The sequence below is a fragment of the Leuresthes tenuis genome, unplaced genomic scaffold (assembly GCF_036924035.1).
Source record: "Leuresthes tenuis unplaced genomic scaffold, fLeuTen1.0.hap1 SCAF_6, whole genome shotgun sequence".
NCBI classification, from domain to species: Eukaryota; Metazoa; Chordata; class Actinopteri; order Atheriniformes; family Atherinopsidae; genus Leuresthes; species Leuresthes tenuis.
In genome coordinates, this window is record NW_027325360.1 from 1893279 (window position 1) to 1920012 (window position 26734).

The 26734-nt window shown below is 43.8% G+C and overlaps 1 protein-coding gene across 3 annotated transcripts in view; it reads right to left on the reverse strand.

Moving 5' to 3' along the window:
- tncb (tenascin Cb) overlaps positions 1-24112 on the reverse strand; it is a 53533-nt gene extending 29421 nt beyond the window's left edge. For all 3 annotated transcript variants that reach the window (XM_072387187.1, XM_072387186.1, XM_072387185.1), the window contains exons 1-6: positions 23806-24112; positions 9362-9935; positions 7777-8997; positions 5593-5856; positions 5404-5519; positions 4509-4662 (exon numbers count right to left, since the gene is read on the reverse strand). In XM_072387187.1, the coding sequence (XP_072243288.1) occupies positions 4509-4662; positions 5404-5519; positions 5593-5856; positions 7777-8997; positions 9362-9851 (2245 nt within the window). In that variant the 5' untranslated portion in view covers positions 9852-9935; positions 23806-24112. The remainder of the gene's footprint in view (positions 1-4508; positions 4663-5403; positions 5520-5592; positions 5857-7776; positions 8998-9361; positions 9936-23805) is intronic.
- Positions 24113-26734: the final 2622 nt, after the last annotated feature.

Genomic DNA, 26734 nt, shown 5'->3' on the forward strand with positions numbered 1-26734 from the left:
CTGATGTCTGGGTTTTAGATCTGGCTGCTGCCCAAATATGGCCTGAAGACAGAAAGAGGAAGCAAAGGAAAGATGTGCGTGGTGCTGAATTTCTCTGCAAGCAAAGCACTAAGCAGAGAAATACACCACCACACATCTCCAGAGAGTCTTAGGAGATGCATGAGGAGGATTACTTTTGTATAAAACTACATATTGTTCTTCTTCTTTGTCTGAAACCGAAACTGAGTGGAAGTCCAGGGTCTTTACAGTTATCTGAGGGGCTCAAAACTATAAGCAACACAGTTAAGAATAAGAACTATCTCATTTAAATCCAGAGTTCAGACCCTTCATTTAGGGTTTGGAATGACATTAGAAGCTTTTAACTGAAGGTTTATCACAGATCTCTGATGGTTTTAGCTGCAGACTCTGGTTGGATTACGACAAGCTTTTATTCATCCCCTCAGAATGATGTCATCACCATGTTTGGTGGTATTACACACAGGTTATTGGGAACTGTGGCCACATTGTTCAATCTTTGCATCACCAAACCAAAGCATTTTGGGACTCATGAGTTGTTCAGGTGCCTCTCACGGTCCTTTTAGTAAGAAACTCTGTGGTATTCTGCACCAATGAATGTCCGTTTTGCACTCATTAAAAGGAAAACTAGTGTGAAACTTTGTGTCTCAGTTCTATTTTTGGGTTTTTAAGGATCGCACCAGCTCTACTTATTGATGAAACTACACCCTTAGCCCCAGTCCTGACCTTGGAAAAGGCAGCTGAGCCGAAGCGGTTGGTGAGTGGTGGAGGCATGAAGCATGAAGATGCTACAAACTGCGTTAGGCTGCTTGCATTAATGAGGTTCTTCAAACTATTTACAGATCAAATCCCAGCTCCATGAAGGGCTCCTTTTCACTAACACTCAAATTCATTTGTCATACGCAAGCAACTTCAAGAAAGTCAACCCTCTGTGCAAGGCTGATAAAATGCACAATCTGCATCTGAGCTTAGCACAGATTTGTCCTCCGAGGAGGATGCGAGAGTGTCAGCCCCTTGTCTCGATGCCACTCTCCAGGGAGGCCCGGGTCCCTCTGAGCCTGGCTGCCTGAAAGACTGGAGCCTTCCACACATGGTGGGTTGGGTTTGGAGGGGGAAGGGAGAGAGGAAGGACTCGCAAAGTCAGCCCTCGACATGCAAATCTCACAGTATGTGCCCACAAGCCAGTGTAATGGGAGACATTAAGAGAGCCTGAGTGACGTGAGGAATCCCGAGCCTCGTAATCCGCGGCGCTGACACATGAGTGAAAGCAGGATGTAAAGAACAGTCATTTCCCTGTGACCTTTGTTTCAGTCCAAAAGCATCCTTTAGAAACCTTTGGTCAAAGTGACAGAAATGAATGTGCAGTCAAGTCGGGACGTTGTGTAAAACATGAAGAAAGACAGAATACAACGATCTGCGAATTCTCTTCAACCTACATTCAGTGTAATTCACCACGAAGATTTGATATTTGATGATGTAAATATTCCCTCATTTTGAATTTGACCTTTTCTCTCAGTAAGCGTTTAGGATCTGAGGAGGAGATGGAATTCTTTCCCATTGTTGCTTGACTTCAGTCTGTTCTCTCCGTTGTATTTTATCGTATATTCATAGTGTGCTGCTCGGTTTCAGTGGGAGAAACTTCTGGACTGCAGGCAGGTCCAGTACCTGCACTCTTTCACTAAGAAGCTGTTGTAACACGTGAATAATGTGGCTTGGCATTGTCTTGCTGAAATAATCAAGGGCATCCCTGAAAAAGATATTGCTTGGATGGCAGCATATCTTCCTTCAAAACCTGTATGTTTTTTTTATCATGAATGGTGCCTTCACAGACGTGCACGTTACTCACGCCATGGGCTTTTAAACTTTGCTCTGATAACAATCTGGATGACAGTTTGAAATGTGGACTCAGACCACGCTGCATTCATGCATCTCAGAGGAGCTACCGGCGGCGTTTCTGGGTCTTGTGGCTTTTCACGGTCGAGTTTTAAGCTGCACAGGTAGCGACAAACTGTGTTAACTGACAAAGGTTTTCGGCCCAGATGGTAATATCTTCACAGAATAATGTCAGTTTTTAATGCAGCGCCACCTGAGGGATCGTATTTTTCAGCCTTGCTGCATCCACGCAGAAATTTCTCCAAATTCTCTGTATCTTTGGAGGATATTACAGGCTGGAGACGATGAAATCGCCAAATTCCTTGCAATTGCATCATGAGAAACACTGTTCTCAAAGGGGAACTCGGGTATTTTTAAACCTGGACATTATTTCTGGCATGAAATACGTTCATCTACTCACTGAGAACAGTTTGGTGAAAGTCGGCGTCCTTCGGAAGATATTTAGATAACTGGAGATCCATATAACGGAGTGAACGGGGCTTAGAGGATGCAGCCTCTAAATAAGGCATTATCTGTCTTTATTTCACAAATACTTTAAGAAGAATGAATGAATGAACGTGTGCTATAGCTCTGTTAGCTCATAGCTGCTGTTATGTGGCTACTTGCAGCTATAGGAGAGCTAACGGAGGGATTTCTACACAGGCACTCTACTGGGACCACTTCACTCCATTATATGGATATACGCTGATCACGAGTTATCTAAATAGCTTCTGATGGAGCCGACTTTCACCAAACTGTTCTCGGTGAGCAGATGAACGGATTTCAGCCAGAAATAAGGTTTAAAAACACCGGAGTTCCCCTTTAAACTGTGGAACCATCTGCTCATGCAGAGGTGAACCTCGCCTTATCCTGGCTGGTTAACGACTGACTCCTTATATTTCCCAGCCTTTTGTTACAGAATAGGCATGATATCACCACATGTCCACCATAGATAGTGACTAAAGTTGTGCAAAATAGTTTTATTTACCAGCCAGAACCCATACCAATGATTTACCAGCCCTGCTCGCACTGCTGGGTGTAATGGAAAAGGTTATGGCTTGGCTCTCCTGGTTTTTCCATGCAGGCTGTTTTCAGTGTCCTGACCTCGCTGGCAGTGGAGAAACCGTATATCAAACTCAGCACTAAATGTGGTGAACATTGCTGCGCCTGTTGAACTTGCTTTGTTGAATCAAAGTCTCCTGAGGATAAGAGCTCGCACAGTTTGAGTTCAAGTGTAATGTTTAGCACAGGAAGCCGGATGCAGAATTGAGCTTAAATGAATAAATGCACATCTTTAACAAGATGCAAAGCAGCATTTTAACTCCTAAAACGTGTCCTGCAGCTGGTGGCTGGTCATGAATCAGACCCATTGTCTTTCTGCCTCAAAGTCTTTGGGCTTTATAACTTGATAGAGCTGAGGAGATTCATCATAACTTGTTAATAAGGGCTGGAAATCCATTATCTGTTCTTACCATCCCAGCAAAACCGCAGCAATGCAGAGACGTCTAATGAGCCAATCAGTCAGAGCTGACATGCCTGTTTGTTTTAAATCCTCATGGGCTGCCAGATGGATAACCCAGATAAAGAAACCACTGAACCTACACAAGAGGTATAAATCTGACAACCTGTTTTAGCATTTAACTTAGCTTTTATTCCACAATATTTCAGGAAAATCCCACTCTGTCATCTGGCAGCACCATAATCCAAACGTTAAAGATGGAGTGCAACAAATGCCTCTGCAAATATCTGATTATTAACACTGATATTCTTAGGCTGATAATCCATCAGTCAGGGGTGATAAAAGTTACATGTGTGTGGGAGGCATGTCATGAGGAGCCACAACAGATTTCTGGGGTAGACAGATTCCTGAAAGCCATCCCTTTTATCTCATCTTTCTTATTTTTCTGGCTTAGCTGAAGATTACAGTCAGTTAGATATTTCACATATACTGCATTTCATGCTTTCAGACATCAGGAGTCTATTTGCCCCGTTTTCCTGCTCATTTCTGAGGGAGCGACAGCATAAACACAAGTGAATTACTTTAAATATCTCACACAAAAGGTGCATGTTAAGGCTGGAGATGAATTTTTCTGAGTTATCTAAGTTATCTAAGACAGATTCCTCCAAATCGCTGTGCTATGAATTAATAAAAAGAAGTATATATCAGCTCAAAATCAGATCACAGCTTATTCAGAGTTGTTTTATCTTGTTTAAACCAAGTATGATCCATATTTGGCTTTTATGGGAGTAAAAACTTTACGGTGAGTTTTCATTCTATGAAAATTCTATTGAATTAAGGTTCAAAACAAACATTGGACATTTTGGACATTTCTTTCCATCCTTTACTGGTTGAAATGAGGATAACTGGAATTTTTTCTAGCTTTTTAAAAAGCATAAATATCTTGGAGACTTTCCCCAGACAGTAAATTAACGGTGAGACAAAAGAAAAATGGATTAAATGGAGATAATACGTTTGTTTTCATAGGATATAAGAAGAATTATCCAAATAATACTCATTTTATGCCATTAATTTAAGTTGGAGGACTGCAGAGAACGTCCCACATCTAACCGTCCCACTTCGTATAAAACAGAAGTGTAAGGTAGCAGTTTGCAGCACTCACTTGTGACAACGTTCTTGGAGGCAGGCGGTCCGCGCTTGTTGTTCTTCACCACCTCCAGTTTGACCTCGTACTCCTGGCCTGGACCCAGGCCTGACTGCTCGAAGGTGGTCTCTGGGCGGCCGAGGGAGTTAAGAATCTCACCATCCTCCTCTTTCTGCCAGCACCAGAAAAACACCAAGCTTCAACTAGGACAAAGGCTTGTTCTGGCATAATGTGCCATGAGAAGAGTGTAAAAACAGGCAAATCATGCATAATGGCATTCTTAGTGGTGTGTTGACCGGGGATTCAGTTTAACTGAATGTGGCTTTGAACAGATCCCAGTGGCACTTTTTGGAAAGATTTCACTCGGAAAGCTCTTAGCCTTAAACAAAGTAACAATCACTCAGTGCTGGGTGGCCACTGGAGCTGTCTGGGCTTGCTAATAGTTTTAACTGCTGGCTTGGCCAGACCAATTCCAGAGTATCCCAACCCTCCTTCACAGTATGCATATCCGGGGCCCTCCAGTGAGTCCTACACTATTTGGTCTCTACCAACCAGGAAGTGTATATTGATCAAGACTATGGTGGGTGCAACTATGTCCTGGAACACAGAAGCTGCATTAAATGGTAAATTGACTGCACTTATAGGGCTTTCCTCGTCTAGATGACCACTCAAAGAGCTTTTACACTAAAAAAAAGCCACCTTGTGTGTATGTCGAAGTCTTTACAATGTTAGAGACGACACGGTGCTTTTCTTCTCTATCACACACATTCACACACTGATGGATGCAACAGGCAACGTGGGGCTCAACGTCTTCGACATCCAGGGAAGCCGGGGGTCGAAACACCAACCCTCGGTGGCCGCTCTTCCTCCTGAACCACAGCCGCTCCAGAACTTATTGCAAAGCAGGACTCACCGTGTTTCTGAAGATAAGATTCCACCCATCAAAGGGAATATCCAACGGGTCCCACTGCACCTCCACCGATGTCTCCCGCACGGCTTTGAACTTCAGACCCTCGGGTTCAGGGAGATCTAACAGGAACAGATGAAAATCTGACTTCCCTTCACATACATTTTAAAGCTGCCATGCAGAGCGTTCACTTACGCGTTGCCACCCGAGCGCTGACAGGAACGCTCCTCTTGTTGCTGAGCACAGCGTAGACGCTGATAAAGTACTCCACACCGGGCTCAAGCTCCCTAATGGTAGCCATCTTCTGGTCCCCAGTGACCCGCATGTCCAGCTCCAGACCTCCAGGGGCCGTGGGCACATAGGTGATCAGGTACTCTGTCACACGCATCTCATTCTCCCAGGACAGGTCCACTGATTCTGGTGTGACCTCAACCACTGTCAGGTCCTTGGGTGGCGAGACTGTGGAGACACTGGAAATCATCGGTCTGCACCAACACTAAGAGTTCGCTGAAGAGGATAAACTAGCGCGATGATTGCGTTTGAACCATTTCATTAAGGTGAGAGAACATTAAGTAGTTCTGCTCAAAGTTTTGGTCACAATCTGACCTAAAATAGACCTAATCCATGAGGATACTAAACTCAATTAGAAACAACAAACAACACAAGGTCCATCCCTGCCTGAACTTGTTCAGAAAGAATATTCCATAGTTTCAAACCACTTCAGTGGGAGTTATAGTAGTTACAGCACTGCTGTGCACTAGAATAGACTTTGGTCCTGGTCTGACTCAGGAGTTCTGTTGGGTCTGCAAAGAGCTCTAAATTAAAGCAGATGCTCCTAAATAATTCACTTGAAAGTTGATCGAATAAAGCCTTTTTTTTTCAATAATTAGACTCTGGAAAAACGTTCAAAACAATCAAATTCATTGGTGCATTCAGCCTCATGTAGTGAATTCATGTTCGGTAAATTAGATTCTTTTCATGCTCTGTTCAGGCTGAACCTCGGGGACCATTTTATCCTCTGTGGCTGCAGCCGTTGTGCATCCTGAGCTCAGTGGAACTTTTGGGCTGATCCCTCAGAGCAGAATCACCCCTCATCCTTGTTTTCCATAACCACTTTCTAACATTTTTCCATGGGATTCCTGCAAACTCAAGCTAAGCCTCTCTAATCCAGGACTGTATCAACCAAATAACCTTTTTGCTGCGTAGCTGCTTATGTGGAATATTTAAACTTCTGATCATCATCTGACAGCTACAGTAAGGAGGAAACTTTAAAAAAAGAATTAATAATACACTATGTTGGACATAGCAGATGAGTGAAACACTTTATATGTATATTAAACTCTACCAATGTGTATATCTCACCTACATATGATGAGAAACTCAGAAATATATGAGATTGGTGTTCACAGCTCTATCAGAAACCTTTGGATCATTTCAGCAGTTCTGCGTCACAAATTCAGCCCATAAACAGCTGTTCGATCCAGATGTGGAGATATCAGTGACCAGGGAGGAGATAACTGCATCTGTTCTGTACAGATTCTGAATTCAGAAGTAAGATTATCTCCCTTAGAGGGTACTGCATTCAGTCTTCTGAACTGTCCTCTCTGAGCAACATGTAAACTAGAATTATTTTGCTTATATTTCATCTCAGGACAGCTGATACAAAGCACTGCAGTTCCACAGTAAAGCCTAAAAAATCCTGCTTCCTGATTCTTTCAGAATCAAACAGAGATGCAGCTTAGGCATCATAACATGACTTTCAACACTGATGAGAGGAGGAGGGGAGAAGGATGGTGTTAAAGGCAATTCAAGCTCAACTGTGAGGCCTGGGGGCATCTCACCAAAGGCAAGAATCTGGTTCCACTGTGGCTGACCACATGCAGCCAAGTACTTCCAATGCATCCCTGAATCAGCGTCCATTCAAAAACCAGCATACAAGGAGATGAAGAGGAGCAGAAGAGCTGCATAGGCAACTGTTTTTAAGAGAGACTGCAAGAGGATCATCTACAATGTACAAAAGTCATGTGGGAAGTTCAGCACAGCGGAGCCAAAAGGTGCCGAGTTCCAAACCAGGTGGCAACTGGATTACGCACAGATGCACAAACCAGGTGCTGCTGACGCCAGCGCCAGAAACTACGAGCTCGAGATCTATCCAACATGCTTTTCACCTTTACTGTCTTTTACTTTTTCAGCCTGGCTCCCATTCACAAATGGGTCAGGAGCTATAATCCAAGGTGAGGCTTGGAAGCAGCACAAATGGTTAAGTTTACACAGATTATACACTTCTACACTGGACCATCTCATGACTTCTAACTGTGGAATAGTACATGTTTAAGAGCTGGTGTACTGACAGCTGCACATTATGGACACAACTCTTACCCTCGGAGCAGTCCTCCCCTATGAAGCCTTCGTCGCAGACGCACACGCCGTCCTCACAGCGCCCTTGGTTCTGACAGTCTCCTGCGCAGGTCAGCAGAGAGCAGTCCGGCCCGGTGAAACCCTCAGAGCACACGCAGCTGCCATCGACGCAGTAACCTCTATCCAAGCAGTTCTTGGGGCACGTCTTCTCACTGCAGTCCTCTCCAGTGAAACCCTTATGACAGACACATTGCCCGTTGACACACCGACCTCGGTCCATACAGTCATTGGGGCAGGTCAGCTCGCCGCAGTCTTTCCCCGTGAAGCCGACAAAGCAGACGCACTTTCCATCCACACACTCTCCGCGTCCCAAGCAGTCTTTAGGGCAGGTCTTGATGCTGCAGTCTTCTCCAGCAAAGCCTTTGTCACATACGCACTGTCCATCAACGCAGCGGCCTCGGTCTTGGCAGTTATTGGGGCAGGAGAGCTCACTGCAGTCCTCACCTTGGTATCCGATGTCACATACACATTCTCCATTGATGCACTGGCCCCTGTTGCTGCAGTTGTCAGGACAGGAGAGGATGGAGCAGTCTTCGCCTTCAAAGCCGGGATCACAGATGCACTTGCCATTGAAGCAGTGGCCTCGCTCGTTGCAGTTCTTGGGGCAGGTGAGCTTGGAGCAGTCCTCTCCGCTGTAGCCGGTCTGACACACGCACTGACCATTCACACACATGCCACGGTTGTTGCAGTTGTCGGGGCATGTGAGCTCACCGCAGTCCTCTCCGGTGAAGCCCTCCTCACAGTAGCAGGTACCGTTGATGCAGCGACCGCGGTCATAGCAGTCATTCGGGCAGATGAGTTCAGAGCAGTCGAAGCCCGTCCACGGATGGTCACAGACGCACTCGTCTTCCACACAACGCCCGCGGCCCAGGCAGTTGTTGAGGCAGCTGGTCTGGGAACAGTCCTCACCGATGAAGCCTTCCTCACAGAGACAAGACCCCTCAAAGCAATGGCCATAGCTGCCGCAGTCCAGCAGGCAGACTTCAATACTGCAGTCGTCCCCATCAAAACCCTCAAAACATTCACATCTGCCATCAACACAGCGACCCTGGTCCTGGCAGTCGTTGGGACACTCGGGTTCTGTGCAGTTGTGGCCCTTCCATCCGGGCTCACAGGAGCAGCTGCAGGTCTCTGAGCTCCAATTTCCACGTCCATTACAGTAGGGCTTTGTGGACACTTCGCCTGGAAGATGAGAAGAAGAAGGCAGAAAGAGTTGATCTTAAAACTTCAACAGTAAAAGCCAACAAGAAACAGTGGGGATGCCATTCCTGAGGGCTCGTTTAAAACTGGACTGCTGTTTTCTTCTTCTACTGTACTACTGAGCTTGGGTTAGGAAAGCATCACAGATAGGAGCTAAAATACAAAAAGTTCCTTGCATCACCAGGATTTTTAACGTTTTAAAAGTTATGTGACAGCGGGGAAATATCCTGAATATGCTAAATTTTCCAGAGATACTCTGGTTTGAACTTTGAATTAAACAGTAAAACACAACCATCCGGGCTTTCCTATTCACTGAAAGCACGGCGGCTCTAAAAAGTGGATCTACCTGTAACCTGAGCTCCACAGCAGCCGGCCCCACTGCCGCACTGCTCCCTCAGACTGGACAGCTCTGACTCCAGCATCTCCAGCCTGTTCAGGATGTCCTTGATGTCTGGCAGCTGGTTGTCACAGCTGCACGCTTGCTTGGGGATATTGATGCGGTGGGTGAAAACGATCTGATTGTCGCCGTCCACCGTGTGCTCCATATGTTCGGTGCTCTGCATGTCCATCGGGGAGCTCTTGTGTTTGAGCTCAGCGGCGCCGGGCGAGTCCAGATCCACAGAGCAGAGAGACGTGGAGGGAACGTTGATGTTGTAGACGTGGTTGAACACTACTGGCTGGTCAGGATGGGGCAGGGTGAGGTTCTCCTGGGTTCTCTTGGGCATTAGAGCCTCTCTGCGGTGTCGGATGACCTTCTTGACCAGGCCAGTGGTGGAGAGCTGGATTAGCAGTGCTGCAGTAACGCAGCTCAACAGGAAGCCTTTAATCCTCATCATGTCACCCTGACACTGCAGCCTCTGAGAAGGTAGCAGCTGAGTCCAAAACTGTCAGGTATCAAACAGATATTTGTGTCTTGAGTCCTACAGAAAAAGACAAGAGAAACTAAAGAAAATTAGGATGATGAGACAGATTAATATATTTCATTAAGCCTTGTAAGACAGCAGTGCTCTAAACTGTGCTGCATGTGTACTTTTTTAGTTTGTCCTTGCCATTCTGTATTGATTCAACGGCACAGTCTCCTCACTCAAACATGTATCTACACCAGGGATAACAGCTGGAATGAAATACAATAGCATCCCACTAAAAAGCAATTAACCTTCCTGTGTTCCCCCTAACAAAAGAACGCCTCCGATCCTGTTGCTGCCTTCGAGCCATTCAGCCCCTCGGTTCTCACTGCAGGAGACACACACTTAGGGGATGTCAACGGGGCATTCTTTTCACAATTCCTCCACGGACCAAAAGCAGCAATTACTGCAGAGGCAGCGTGTCACCTTGAGGATCTATGCGAAGCGCTCTTTTTCTGACCACGTTCAGACAGGTTGCCATGACAGAAATAGCTCCAGCAACACCTGCAAGGTGGGGAGCCTCTGCAGCCCAGAGCGAGCAGGTTAATGTCCGTGTGGTTAAACCATCTGTGGGCTTCCTGTAAAAGCACAAAGGGCAACCTATACCTGCAAACTGGCAGCTCTGCGTTCCACTGTCAGTCTCTGGGTTTCTTTGAGTCCTGCATCACTGTCTGTCATGTTAAAACTGATTGTACATTTGAAAAGTTGGACTGAAGCATGTGCAGAGGTTGTAATGTCCATGTGCTTTATAGATAAAGTTGTTTTTTTTCCATGTCATCAGGAATAGTGACTGTTTCTAAGCTTTTAGTTGCAAACTTGTCTTGATATTGACCTTTTTTCTAGTTTTGATTTCTAGAACTGATTTTGTTCAAGCTCGCCCAGTTCTGTGTGCAGGGATCTTACCGACCACCTCAATATGAATTAAAAAGAATTCATTTAATTACTGTCTGATTTCTGGGTGGAAATATGCCTGAATATGACTGTGTAATATCCATGTTTATTCCTATGCTGGTCAAAGATTTCCCAACAGTTTTAATTTTACTGTGTGTTACTGTGTGTTATTGTTGTGTTACTGTTGTGTTACTGTGTGTTACTGTTGTGTTACTGTTGTGTTACTGGTGCGTTACTGGTGTTACAGTGTCTTACTGTTGTGTTACAGTGTGTTACAGTGTCTTACTGTGTGTTTCTGCGTGTTACTGTTTTGTTACAGGTGTTATTGTTGTGTTACAGTGTGTTACTGGTGTTACAGTGTGTTACAGTGTGTTACTGTTGTGTTACTGGTGTGTTATTGTTGTGTTATTGTGCGTTACTGTTGTGTTACCGGTGTTACAGTGTGTTACTGTTGTGTTACTGTTGTATTACAGTGTGTTACTGGTGTTACAGTGTGTTACTGGTGTGTTACTGTTGTGTTACTGTTGTATTACAGTGTGTTACTGGTGTGTTACTGTGTGTTTCTGTGTGTTACTGTTGTGTTACTGTGTGTTTCTGTGTGTTACTGTTTTGTTACAGGTGTTATTGTTGTGTTACAGTGTGTTACTGGTGTTACAGTGTGTTACTGGTGTGTTACTGTTGTGTTACTGTTGTGTTACAGTGTGTTACTGGTGTGTTACTGTGTGTTTCTGTGTGTTACTGTTTTGTTACTGGTGTTATTGTTGTGTTACAGTGTGTTACTGTTGTGTTACTGGTGTTACAGTGTGTTACTGTGTGTTTCTGTGTGTTACTGTTTTGTTACTGGTGTTGCTGTTATGTTACAGTGTGTTACTGTTGTGTTACAGTGTGTTACAGTGTGTTACTGTTGTGTTACTGTTGTGTTACAGTGTGTTACTGTTGTGTTACTGGTGTTACAGTGTGTTACTGTTGTGTTACTGTTGTGTTACTGGTGTTACAGTGTGTTAAAGTGTGTTACTGTGTGTTATTGTTGTGTTATTGTGCGTTACTGTTTTGTTACCAGTGTTACAGTGTGTTACTGTTGTGTTACTGTTGTGTTACAGTGTGTTACTGTTGTGTTACTGGTGTTACAGTGTGTTACTGTTGTGTTACTGTTGTGTTACTGGTGTTACAGTGTGTTACAGTGTGTTACAGTGTCTTACTGTTGTGTTACTGGTGCGTTACTGGTGTGTTACTGGTGAATTACTGGTGTTAGAGTGTGTTACTGTTGTGTTACTGGTGTTACAATGTGTTACAGTGTCCTACTGTTGTGTTACTACGTTACTGGTGTGTTACCGGTGTTACTGGTGTCTTACTGTGTGTTACTGGTGTGTTACTGTGTGTTTCTGTGTGTTACTGTTTTGTTACTGTGTGTTATTGTTGTGTTATTGTGCGTTACTGTTGTGTTACCGGTCTTACAGTGTGTTACTGTTGTGTTACTGGTGTTACAGTGTGTTACAGTGCGTTACTGTTGTGTTACCGGTGTTACAGTGTGTTACTGTTGTGCTACTGGTGTTACAGTGTGTTACTGTTGTGTTACTGTTGTGTTACAGTGTGTTATTGTTGTGTTACAGTGTGTTACTGTTGTGTTACTGGTGTTAGAGTGTGTTACAGTGTCTTACTGTTGTGTTACTGTTGTGTTACAGTGTGTTACTGGTGTGTTACTGTTGTGTTACTGTTGTGTTACTGTTGTGTTACAGTGTGTTACTGTTGTGTTACAGTGTGTTACAGTGTGTTAAAGTGTGTTACTGTTGTGTTACTGTTGTGTTACTGGTGTTACAGTGTGTTACAGTGTCTTACTGTTGTGTTACTGGTGTTACAGTGTGTTACAGTGTGTTACTGTTGTGTTACAGTGTGTTACCGGTGTGTTACCGTGTGTTTCTGTGTGTTACTGTATTGTTACAGTGTTTTATTGTGTGTTACTGTTGTGTTTCTGTGCGTTATTGTGTGTTACAGTGTGTTGCAGTGTCTTACTGTTGTGTTACGGGTGTTACAGTGTGTTACTGTTGTGTTACAGTGTGTTTCTGTGTGTTACTGTATTGTTACAGTGTTTTATTGTGTGTTACTGTTGTGTTTCTGTGCGTTACTGTTGTGCTACCGGTGTTACTGTGTGTTACAGTGTCTTACTTTTGTGTTACAGTGTGTTACTGGTGTGTTACTGTGTGTTATTGTGTGTTACTGTTGTGTTACTGTTGTGTTACTGGTGTGTTACTGTGTGTTATTGTGTGTTACTGTTGTGTTACTGTTGTGTTACTGTTTTGTTACCGGTGTTACAGTGTGTTACTGTTTTGTTACTGTTGTGTTCCTGTTTTGTTACTGTTGTGTTAATGTTTTGTTACTGTTGTGTTACTGTTGTGTTACTGTTTTGTTACTGTTTTGTTACTGTTTTGTTACTGTTGTGTTACTGGTGTGTTACTGTGTGTTATTGTGTGTTACAGTGTGTTACAGTGTGTTACTGTTGTGTTACTGTTGTGTTACTGTTGTGTTACTGTTTTGTTACCGGTGTTACAGTGTGTTACTGTTTTGTTACTGTTGTGTTAATGTTTTGTTACTGTTGTGTTACTGGTGTTACTGTTTTGTTACTGGTGTGTTACTGTTTTGTTACTGTTGTGTTACTGTTTTGTTACTGGTGTGTTACTGTTTTGTTACTGGTGTGTTACTGGTGTGTTACTGTTTTGTTACTGTTGTGTTACTGTTTTGTTACTGTTGTGTTCCTGTTTTGTTACTGTTGTGTTAATGTTTTGTTACTGTTGTGTTACTGTTGTGTTACTGTTTTGTTACTGTTTTGTTACTGTTGTGTTACTGGTGTGTTACTGTGTGTTATTGTGTGTTACAGTGTGTTACAGTGTGTTACAGTGTGTTACTGTTGTGTTACTGTTGTGTTACTGTTGTGTTACTGTTTTGTTACCGGTGTTACAGTGTGTTACTGTTTTGTTACTGTTGTGTTAATGTTTTGTTACTGTTGTGTTACTGGTGTTACTGTTTTGTTACTGGTGTGTTACTGTTTTGTTACTGTTGTGTTACTGTTTTGTTACTGGTGTGTTACTGTTTTGTTACTGGTGTGTTACTGGTGTGTTACTGTTTTGTTACTGTTGTGTTACTGTTTTGTTACTGTTGTGTTCCTGTTTTGTTACTGTTGTGTTAATGTTTTGTTACTGTTGTGTTACTGTTGTGTTACTGTTTTGTTACTGTTTTGTTACTGTTGTGTTACTGGTGTGTTACTGTGTGTTATTGTGTGTTACAGTGTGTTACAGTGTGTTACAGTGTGTTACTGGTGTGTTACTGTTTTGTTACTGGTGTGTTACTGTTTTGTTACTGGTGTGTTACTGGTGTGTTAATGTTTTGTTACTGGTGTGTTACTGTTGTGTTACTGTTGTGTTACTGTTTTGTTACTGGTGTGTTACTGTTTTGTTACTGGTGTGTTACTGGTGTGTTACTGTTTTGTTACTGTTGTGTTACTGTTTTGTTACTGTTGTGTTCCTGTTTTGTTACTGTTGTGTTAATGTTTTGTTACTGTTGTGTTACTGTTGTGTTACTGTTTTGTTACTGTTTTGTTACTGTTGTGTTACTGGTGTGTTACTGTGTGTTATTGTGTGTTACAGTGTGTTACAGTGTGTTACAGTGTGTTACTGGTGTGTTACTGTTTTGTTACTGGTGTGTTACTGTTTTGTTACTGGTGTGTTACTGGTGTGTTAATGTTTTGTTACTGTTGTGTTACTGGTGTTACTGTTTTGTTACTGGTGTGTTACTGTTGTGTTACTGGTGTGTTACTGTTTTGTTACTGTTGTGTTAATGTTTTGTTACTGGTGTGTTACTGGTGTGTTACTGTTTTGTTACTGGTGTGTTAATGTTTTGTTACTGTTGTGTTACTGGTGTTACTGTTTTGTTACTGGTGTGTTACTGTTGTGTTACTGGTGTGTTACTGTTTTGTTACTGGTGTGTTACTGTTTTGTTACTGTTGTGTTAATGTTTTGTTACTGTTGTTTTACTGTTTTGTTACTGGTGTGTTACTGTTTTGTTACTGTTGTGTTACTGTTGTGTTACTGTTGTGTTACTGTTGTGTTACTGTTGTGTTACTGGTGCCATCTCTTTCTCTGAGGTCTGCTGATCTTTGTTTGTCCCAGAAGCTGAGCTGAGTCTCGGAGGCGATCAGACTTTTGTGTTCACAGTTCTGGAGTTTTTTTTACTATTTTTGCATAAAATTAAACACTTTGCTTCATCTCCATCCCGTACAATTTGTGATAAGAGACATGAATTTATGAATTTATGGCCAAGGAGCAGCATCCAGACTCCCTATACGGCCCCAGACTTGATCTTTTTTAAAGTTTCCGGCTCGGGAAACTTTTTACCCCCCTTCCCCGCAGACATGCTGACACCGATGGTTTCCCACCTCTAATAAAACCCGTGTGCAGCTCCAAAGGTTGGGAGCGGCTGCTGGTAGCCAAGATGAAAAGTCTTCATCTGAAGGAGCTCCGGGCCGACGGTACGATTCGTGCGATTCGGACGTCTTTGGACCGTTTTCACGTGCACAGACAGAGCAGTCAGCAGGTAGCATTGAGTGAGCTGACAGTTCATGAATCTCACAGCTTCCCTTCTCTATAAAACCCACCGAGTTTCCCCAAAACCACGATTCACCTCCATGATGGGAAGACCCTAAAAGTGCTAATGGGAGCACTGAGGATTTAAGCCCTTGAGAGTAAAAAAAAAAAGCCCCCCCACGTTGCCCACCTATATGAAACTATGTCACAACTACACAACTACACACACACTATCACACTTCTGTGGCCAAGCATCACAAACTAGGGATTAAATCAAGAAAATAGCCAGAAAATTGCTTTGAGTTGCCGCTAAGGTTTTAGTTCTGGTTGGCTTCCTCACTTTTCAGACTGGCTGCTCTCCACATGGACCACCACCACAGAACCAGCCCACAGGGCCCGGAGCGCGCTTTGTGTAAGAATCTCTGGCTTTGGCAGAACTCTGCATCAGACAGAAATAGATGAAGAGGAGCAACTTCCACAGAATCCAGCTGATATTTTGATTTATTTGATTTCCTCTCAGCTGCCATCGAATGCTTAAAGTACAACAATGAAAACGTGAGAAACACGGAGCTGATTCCTCTGTTTGGACTTCCTTCGTGGGCACCCTGTGGTCCTGGCACTATGCTAATGCAGCTGGTTGCTGGCACTGCAGACATGGACTTGATACAGTCTGACTGGTGCTTTGTTGTTCTCTCACTCGGTTTTGTTGCATAGTTAGCTTCTCAAACAGCAACAAAGCCCGCTGCCTGCCTTGCGATTGAATGTGAGGAGAATTTTACCAGGAAAAACCTGCTGGCACGCATGAATTTGCTGCAACTGATCTAAATTACCCTGTTGTGAATGAGTGCTGGGGAAACACTTGAAGTTTTAAACCTCACACAGAGGAGCTGGAAATGCTTTCGTTGGGGTCAGTTTCAAAAGCAATTAGGTGTCGCTGTCAGGAATGTTAAAGTGATTTTATGGTATTAAAGTGGATTAAAGGGACTGGGTGCACCAATCCGACACTCATTCTTCCATCCGTTTTCTAGCAGCTCCTCTTAAAAACAACACATTATGGTCTGTCCTGATCTACCTCGAATTAAAGCAAAGAAGAAAAGTGAAATGAACACTTTCTGATTCAATGACCCAACAACGGAATCAGTTCAATAAACTTTTATGGTTTGGTTAAGTCAAGGCAATTCCTAATAAGCGGTTATGTTTAGGAAAGATCTGCAGGAATGGTTTTAGGGACGGAAACCAACGGGCCCCTGATGCTTATTGAGAAAATAATTCCCACAGATCGTCATCTGGGAATGCTAAAGACACTTTTGTTAAGTGATGATGGCTTTAGGTGGAAAATAATGAGTTTTGTGGCTGTAAAAACCTCCCAAATGTTAAGTTCCACAGTTAATGGTCGTATCTCCAGGCTCTTGTCCAACACTCGATGTGATAAAACAAGATTCTGACCCTCTCAGAACGGCCTCTTCCTCTCCTCATTCCTTTCTAAAGTGTTCAAACCCTCCACCACCTCGGTTTCTTTAAACCAACACTTGCTAAGTGCAGATCTCTTTAACTCAGCCGTGTTTCCTTGCATCTCTGGTGACACGTCTGACCTCACGAGGCATCCGTAACTCAGCATGTTTTCCAGCAAAAAACCACTTTGTAAATCAGGAGAAAGGATCTGTTTCCACATGGGCGACAGTAAAATTAGGAAAGTCCAGTCAGTGCAAATCCTCCATAAGGGACCGGACAGCTGCATAAAGATCTGTGGCGTTGATCTTATTTCCATTTGTTCACGGCTGTTTCAGCGGAAATGAAAAACTCCTGGTAGGATGATGACATTACCAGTGTTATCCTGCCCTCCTATAGGGCTAGAAAAAGTTCCACCTTCAGCTGGCTGAGAGATTGATGACCAGACTTTCTCCTAAAGAAGCCGTCAGAACTTTTTTATCTCAGCCTGGACCACATGCAGACAAATGTGATGGCAGAACACCTTTGGTGAGACTTCCGCCCCACGGCAGGTCCAAGATGAATCAGATTAGAAAAATATTACTCTGCAAACATTCAGCAGCAGCTACCTCTGAGGAGGAAATGCATTTTGTCACGGGGAAATGGAAAAGAAGAGCGTCGTTATCAGGCTCTGCAGAACCTGGAGGTTTCTCCTGCTTTTACAACGCAGACCGGCATGAAAGTGCAGTCAATATTTTTCACTATCAGTGGATAACGGCAGCAGCGCAAACAGACAACAAACACACTGAATAATGAAGCCGCATGCCCCACTTGGTGTGTAAAAGCTGTAAATATGCAATGACTACAACTACAACTCAAATCCCAGGACTGTGTGTTAAACAGGTCTGATCAGGCTCCCTCTTCATTTCTGAAGAATTTATCAAGCTTGCCTAGTTTTGTAGGTCAGCCATGACAAAAACTCAGCTTGCCTTCTTGGTACAGAATCCAAATCTGGGTCGCTCGTACGAGGGCTGAATGAGGGGTAATTGTCTGGGGTTCCTTTCACCTTGAGATAATGCCACACTGTAACGGAGGAAATTGACTAGTCACATGCAGCCGTATCGGGACAAAACAGCTTTCTGTCAAATCCAAAAAGTGGCAAATGCTGAACTGGAATCTGCTGATAAATATAATCTGGCCACAGATCACAAGTCCTGAGCTACAACAGGTGGATATCGATTTGGATCCTGTGTGTCCACCAAGGTCTCAGCGAGAGATGCTGAGGAAGCAGGCATGAATTTCCAGGAAGACGCACAGCTCGAGTCGACCTTGGATATTTTTCTTAATTTTATCACCTCACACTCAAAAAGACTCTTTGATTGTTCTGTTTCCACCTTTCTGTGATGATCGTAATCCCCCGCTGTGCCAAACTGAACTGAACTGTGAATGTTCAGGTGCTGCAGTGCAGGTTTAACGTGGCAGTGATGCGGTCAGGTCACGGATAATTAGCTTAAGACAGGCCTCCTCTCACTCAGCTCCTTTTGAAAGTCTTCCAGCCTCCAGATATTTCATGAAGGGAAGTTAGGCTCAGCAGGTCGGCACATGCTTCACAGACTAATGTCCCGTAGACCAAAGGAAGACGAGCTTCCAGGTCTGGTGTGTCTGGCAGAATTATGCTGACTGCACAGATAACTTCCTCAAATGATCAAATCACAGAAGTGAGAAAGGTCGCTTGTGCTCATGCAGAATTATCACCAAACTGTCTGCTTTCGTTAAGCTCAGTGTTCTGCCTTCACTCTGAGGCTTCATACACAGAGGAGAGACTTCCTGAAGCCAACAACTCTGCAGTTTGGGGTGTGACAGGGATGGACAGGAGACTGAGCTCAGCCGGCTGAGCCCTTAGTGGCAGGATTGGGGATCAGTCACCTCAGCTTGGATGCATTCACCTGGAAAAACACTGAGAGAAGGTGTCTGCACCATATCTTCCATAGGTCTGAGGTGGTGGGTGCAGTCTGCTTTGTAGCCATCTGTTGGGGCAGCAGAGCTGCAGCCACTGACCCAAAGAAACTGAACAAACTGATGAAGAGGGCTGGCTCTGCTGGGGGCTGCTCTGAAGCCCCTGGAGCTGTTTGTGCACAGAAGAATGCTGCGAGCTTTCTGCGAGAAACACAGTGAATAAAACCGTACAGCCTCTGAGACACAGTGATCAAACCTCTAAATGTGTTCAGTCAGAGGCTTCTTCAGCCCCGCAGAAACAGAGGAGGTCATCACTCCTGTCCACAGCTATAACTTGTGATGACTAATGGCTGTTTTTGACTTTTTTGTGCTTTTAAATGATTTCCCTTTCTTGTATGAACAAAATATCCAGTTCAGTTCATCAGATGAGGAAGAGTCGGTGGAAGCAAAGCCGTGTTTATAAGGGGGGGAATATTGGACTTGCACTGGCTTCATGCCCAGAGGCGCCGCTCCATTTGAATGCTAATGTGTCCGTGTCTGTGTCTTTCCCATGTCTTTGGCAACATATTTTGAAGCTGAATGAATTGACCTAATACAAGATTTGTTAACTATTAACAAATAGCCAGTTTCTTCTTCAGCTGTGGAAACCTGACGGCTGTTTACTGGATCAACTCCGAGCTTTAATCATGTGCTAAAACTGACTAAATGAGTTTATTTCTCATGAAAACTAATAAAATTCTCAGGTAGTTTGTTTTTAAAAGGCTTTCTAATTTAGTTAGATCCTCCTGAAATGATACGGAGTTGAAATGTCTGCATTTCCCAAACAGTTAAGAATAGAAATAATAACTTGTCTTTCTGACATGAAAAGAAATGCACAGAAGACTCAAAGTGGGGCTCGCCGCTGTGACCCCATTGGGTCTGATGACACAGATAGCGGGGAAGTGGAGGGGGTTAGTGTGTTCCCGGCTGATAAGGTGAAAGGAGGGCCTGGATCTGAGATGCCAGCAGAAACACTTATCTGGATACTCGCAGAGAGCGCCCACTGGAAGCCCTATGATGCTGGGAAGAAATGCCAGAGTGGTACAGATGCTGACATGTGTGATTGATGCGGCCCCAAAAAAAGCCCATTTCAAGCAAAACCAATTTCCCACTTTGACACAGAGATAGGAAGAAAACAAATGTTGAGGAGGGAGACTGCTGGTCGGGTCAGCTGAAGAGCAGACGGTTGAATCTCAGTACAGTTGTCATAGCTTCGTGATTCGCCTTGTGGCTCCCAGAGAGGCCCATCAATATTCTTTATGGCTGTCCCCCAGCGCGCCTCCATCTTGTGCCGCTGTTCTCACTGGTTCCAGATGGAAAGGTTGGATGTTCGTCATTGTTCCAGAGCTTCTTAACATGCTGAGTGCTGGTGACCTGCTGTTTATTAGCCTAACCCCTGTGTGCTGCGAGGCTTTGGCAGCGTCACATGCACCCTTTACAGCTCATCCACCGGCTGCTTTCTCCAGATGCTTATAATTGCGTAGCCCTCCGTTCTGCCCACTTCCCCTCCTCAGTTTTCACACTGCACTGCAAATACTATAAAAATCTGACTAATCGCTGGCTGCTGCTTGTGTCGTAATGTTACACAGTGGTATTGATGTCTTGTTCATGGACTCATCTAAACTTACCATGAAATGAACACCTCTCAGGTGATCAGCTGCCAGGTGAGAGCTCACTCCATTCTCAATCTGTGAGGGGCTATGGCTGACTTATTCTGCATCATTTTTCACTTATTGGCCAGTAGAAACAGTGCAGTGGGTCACGTGCAATGATGCTAATTTAATTCATTAAAGAGTAAAACAGGTAGCTCTAAAATCATATTTGTGGGTAGATTCTTACCTCACTTACAGGGATGATTGTCACCATTCCTTCGGTTAAAAACAATGAGCCATTTGCACTCTGACAGACTAGAGAATATGTGACAGTAGACATATATTAGAAAATACATCTGCCTTGTATTAACATTCATAAGCTTGGACTGTGGTGAAGTCAGTAGTTAAAAGAATTAAGAAACGAATGTGGAAATTCATCCAGAATAAACTGGTTGAGTGATTTCAAGACGCCGCTGGATAAACTTACTTAGTGACCTAAATCTTGCTTTCATGCACAAAAAGAAACCGTTTAGAGAATAAACTCCCCCCTAATCAGTGGAATATCTAAATTTTTTGAATGCAGAGTGAGCAGAATGGTAAATTCAGACCTGGTCCAGTGAACACGTAGGGGAGCTTTCAGGGCTTTTCACAGACTGCATGTTTTAGCACTACACTGGAGGTTTATTGGTTACTTCCATTCAAACAGGATGGAAAGGATCTTTTTTCTCTTCTCCAGAAATGGAAGCATGTTGGCTGTGATACCCGGACATCTGTTTGTCCTTGTCTGTCTGAAAGCCTGAAGCATGTTGCGTGTCTAAATTGCGAGTGCCTTCCATTCAGACACTTGTATGAGCCTAATGACCCCGGTCCCTAGGGTCGGCTCTTCATTGGCTTCCCTCTTTTTTTAGCTTTTTCCCCAATTTAGATCGTCTGCCCCTCTCAAAAGGGCCCCTGTCTTGTCCAAGAACATTATGGCTAATGCATTCCAGTGTGCGAGGTCACTGCTAGAGCCAAAGTATAAGAGCAAAGTGTCTCCCACATGTGTTCATCAGTTGGCTCCCTCCAATGGAGGGCCAGGATGGTCAAAGGGCTCCCGGACGCCGCAGCTCCAAGACTTCCACCCCTTCAAATTATGCATGAGCACCAAAGGAAAATTTGAAACCATCTGGGACTCCTAAAGCCACTTTTGTTAAGTGATGATGACTTATTTGGGTTTAAGTGGGAAATAATGAGTTTTGTGGCTGTAAAAACCTCCCAAATGTTAAGGTGCCAGACAGAAAACAATGCACTGCACACTTGTTCCACAGTTAATGGCCGTGTCTCCAGGATCTTGTATTTGTCAGGCAGCATTTCCTGCTCAGATCCTTCTTTAACTTAAGCACCTATTTTTGAGACATCACCTCTGGGAGCCATGATTCTGCAGAACCTTATTGATCCACATATTGTGCAGGACCTGGATTCCACATGGTCATATAGAGTATTTATGAATAATAAATTATACAAATATAAAATACTAAATATAGTATTTATTCACGGTGAAAATGGTCCAAGATGCACCCATAAATTGGGTCAAATGTGGCTCAGCTTCACCTCACCTTGAACGTCTCACTTTATGGAACCATTAAACAGTTTTAATGGTGACGTAGAAAGACAAAGAAGGAGAAAGAGAAAGCTGGAGAACAAACAGGGCTAACCAAAACGTCTCTCCTGGGTCCTGCCCGCCGTAGGTCATCATGAATACCCATGATTATTGTACGCTCTGGATCACCAGTGGATCAGCTAAGTGGGGTCAAAGACAGTCACCCTCTCATAGAATTTTGTAGGGCATGAAGCGTCGGGAGCTGACAGCTGTCCAAACAAAGGCCCGTTTCCCACTCATCCTTATACCAAGTGTCACTGTTAGTGGCTCCTCACATGCGTAACCAAAGCAACATGAAACATCCATGCTCCAAGTGTGCGCTGCATGCCGAGATTAGACAGCATCCCGCTTATTCAGCTGGGAAATTTCTGACGATCGAATCAAGATATTTCAAATCAACGTAGCACTGAACCTGAAGTCAGAGCTGCTCCACCTTCACATTACCATGTAGCAGGCGGTACCCTGGTATCCTGTGGGTCTCCTCCATCACAGCCAACCACAAAGACCCACTCCTTCCTCTCCCTCTTCTCACCAACTGGTTCACCCTGTCTGGGCTCCAGTGTCAAGAAACACAAGGATGTGACTCTCCTGAAGCAGATTCTGTCTAAACGTGCATTTAATGCAGATCATGCAATGCATCCTATGTTTCCTCGCCTTAAAAAACAACTAAACCACCTTAAAGATTTGCAGCAACCCTCGCTGTGGTCCATATGTACAGACTTGGAAGGTAAAGCTCTAAACCTGAGGGTGACCCATTAAAAATGATCCAGTATAACCAGCTGTAACGACTCTTTTTGCATGAGCTGCTGCTGCATTGACAGTTTTAACCACAGACTCATGTACATATGCCAGTTTATTCACTAATCTGTCAGACATCTTCTCCCTCAGATCTCTCACAGACCAAAACTGCAAAAAAAAATTCAACTGACCTGGGAATGAGAGCCTGAGAGGCAAATGGGGAAGAACAGTCAGTGATTGTGTGCATTTGTGAGGCTGCAACTTCACAGCCAGTGGTGTGTATGCCGGATGGCTGGGAGAGGAACCGACCAGCAGAATCTAATGCAGAGCAGCTGTCTGTCTCCTGGGTTACACAAGCCTACTGTCTGCTGGCAACCATAAATTGTACAACTGGACGTACTCCTGGAAGCAGCCCATAGAAGCACACACACATAATCACACGAAATCAGACACACCAACTCTAATCGTCTCTGCTCTGCAGTACCATCAGACCACAGCTCAGCATCAGCCTTAAGGCAAGGAGAAAAATCATTCAGATCATCTCCCTAAAGATGGAGCAACTCTTTTACCGGTTCTCTAATGAACGGCAAAGAGCCAGTAAAAGGAGAAACTTTTCCCAGTACAGCATATAGCAAATAGCATCCAGGTGAATGCAGTAAAGAGCACAATTAAATCCTCCTTTGAAGTTCCGGTTGATGAAACATGTGGCCGTAACAATCTTTTTTACGGCCAACATCACTCAAATTCTTCAGTAGAGGTGAGAGCCACAAACACGACTGCAGGAAACAGTCGTGTAAAACAAACTCAGCAGTTTGAATCACTGAAATACTGCCATTATTTTCATCTAATTCAACAGAAAATGTGCAAATATGCAGTTCATTAAATGACTTAAACTGGAAATAATTCCAACAGAAAGTGGTTAAAAGTTGTAAAGTTGAAAGCTATTCAATCTAAGTGGTTTTAGTGAGGAAATCAGCCCGTTCCCATTCAAACACACCCACTACGTGCAGGTAAAGAAGGTGACTTACCTCCCACACAATCTCTACAGCCGCTCCACCGAGGGAAAAATCTGCACAGAATCAGGGTCGAAGAGAGCCTCATCAACCAGTCCTGAGAAGTGTTCTCACCGGTGTCTCAGAGCGCTGACAGCTCTGTCATCTTCCCTCCTCGCTCTGTTCTCCAGGAGTGTTCAGTCGCTTCTACCAAGAGAGCCGGCTGATGTTGTGCAGCCAGCGAGGAGAAAGATAGAGGCAGACTCAGACGGAGAGAGTGAGTGAAAGAGAGAATTCTCCTTCTCTTAAACAGTAGACCCTCTGCAGTCAGACTCCACTCCCACCTACCGCTCTCTTAAATGCCCCCCCCACCACCACCACCCCACCCATTCAGCCTCTCCACAGCATTGTGACTGAGAGCTGAGGAGCTGAAACGGGACGCCTCAAGGCTGGAGGGAGAGAAAGAGAGAGAAAGTAGAAGAGGAAAATGGGGGGAAGGGGGTGAGGATGGGGTGGTGGTGGTTGGGCCATTAGCAGCAAATTGCGGCAGGCAAGCCAATAGAAAGCAAGATATGAGTGAATGCAGGGCCTACATTAACATAGCATTTAAGAACTTGAAAGCAGGGAGTGAACAAGGGCCGCCACAGGCTCCATTTGTGAGATTGATGAGGATGCAGATCCCCACAAACAATGAATAAACACTTTGAGGGATGCATTAGAACAATGTTGAGAAAATATGTTAAAGTAAAAGTTTGGATTCAGCTTTGTTCATTTTATAGAAACCTGAAAACAACAGGAAATGCCCAAAGTTTGTGCATCATCATCATCAGAAATACAGTTCTACTGACTATTCTCAGCAGTAAATATCAAGTATGGGAAGGTTTGCTGTGATGGATGCGTTCCGTTCACCTTTTCTCTCTGTTTTACTCAAAGTTCTTGATTTATTTTGGTCCCAAAACACAAAAAAAACCTCAAAAAACTCAATTTTCACACACAAACTCCAGACATGTACGGACTGACTGTCCACATGAGACGCGTTAACTGGAAAGAGGTTGGACTGGTGTCTGAATAAATCCCGTGATGACAGATAATGCAACAGACTTATCAAAGATGAATTTGTTTTTGGAGTGTGAGTCGGAAACAAGGCAGGCAGGGGGCAGAGCAGCAAGTATGAAATCTTTGGACAAATCAGAGGAGTGTTGATACACATTTTCTGGTTTTGAATGCTGGAGAAAGTGCATCGATTGCTGGACTGATTTGCATCCATCACAGTTCCTGCAGGTAAAATGAATAAAAAGAAGCAAATAGTTTATATTCATTCCTATAAAGTCTGTCAAATGCATCATTTTTGGGTGGAAAAAAACTCAAATCAATGGTTATTAAGCTAGGAATATGATTTAAACAAGATTTTAAAGTTTCTCAGTTTATTCATCAGTAGAGATGGATGCTGACTGATGACAGACGTTCATGTTTTCATGCAATTCGCTGAAACTTTTCTGTTTTTTTCTTTGTTGAATACGGCTCAAGTTTTTGATAAATATGACTTAGTCTGTGATAATAAAATTGCATTTTATTGCGTATTTGAACATGTAAGACTGATGTTTTCCTCATCTTGACAAAGTCTGATTTTAATGTGTCACAAATTAGTTGAAGAGGAGATTAAAAAGAAAAAAAAGTGAAAACCAGCTGTCTTAAAGTTGGTCTCATGCTTGGAAGTCGGTTCTCTATCTATCCTCCTCTCTGACCTCCTTGCATGGTCCAAATGACCTAGAATAACCTTTTCTTCTGTGCACTCTTCGTGCAAACAGTGAGCATCACTGCTGGCGATATGCAGCCTTCAAACGGTTCAATATGTGCCAAAAAGGGACAGTAAAGGGCATACATTGTGTTTCATGATTAACCTGAAAGCATTCAAGCATTTTTACGTCATAATGCTTCCAGGCTCATATTCCAGGATCCAGACCTGATGTAATTGGAACAGAGCAGTTAATTAGAGACCACTTGGACCGCATGGTAACAAGCGATGGTGGCTCTTTTTAGCATTACATCATTTGTTTATTTGCGTATGAGTGTTCGTCCAAGTTTAATTCTGTGGCAGCCGATCAAATATATATGAAATTAATGGTTAAAAACTGGATCCACTACTGAGGAAATCTCATTTTATTCTATATATTCCAAACCTTGGCCGTCACCAACCACATTCATCTTTTTAAGTCCAGCACATTGTGATGTAATTGTGATGATTGGTGACGGTACGGCAGGGTTTGCTCCATTTGAGGAGACCTGACATACGGGATCAAACAGCAACCATCACTTGATGGGTTTGCTCTGGGTATGAAAGGTAAGCTGTTTGCAATTACCGGCCGTTCTGTGCCCAAGAATTTGATGTAAACAGGCAGAACCACCAGAAATAAACACAGCAACAAAGAGCTCGGGAGGATTCTGTGCCACGCAGCTCTGATCCACCCCTCCTCCACGAGCTGGAGAGGAGCTGTGACTTCAAACTGAAAAGAAATGTACATCAAATGTTCCTCCATGAGAGTCAGAGCGGAGGATGATGTGACACTCATTAAGTCAGAATTTGACCCCGAGCCTGATCATACAGGCTGGTGGTGATTGGCTGGGGCCGAGGCTTCTTCTTTGCTTGATGTATCATTCAACAGATGCTAAGTAAAACTGGAATTTCTTGATCTATGTCCAGAGAAAGAAGTCATTTTGAAGCTGAATAAATCTGCTGTTTTTTCCAAATGATGTGAAGCAGCCTTTAGGGAAATATGCTCTTCCAACATCAAATGCCCCACATGTTGATAAAGATTGGTGGAATGTGATTGAAGATCCATACCGAGCATCAGTGGGGAGTGTGTGCTTAGAGTTTCATCCAGGCTGAACACTGAGCTTTTCTCAGCGGGGAAAATGATCCTCGTCTGGTTGGTGAGAGCCGGTAGCCAGTCAGGCGGAAAAGATC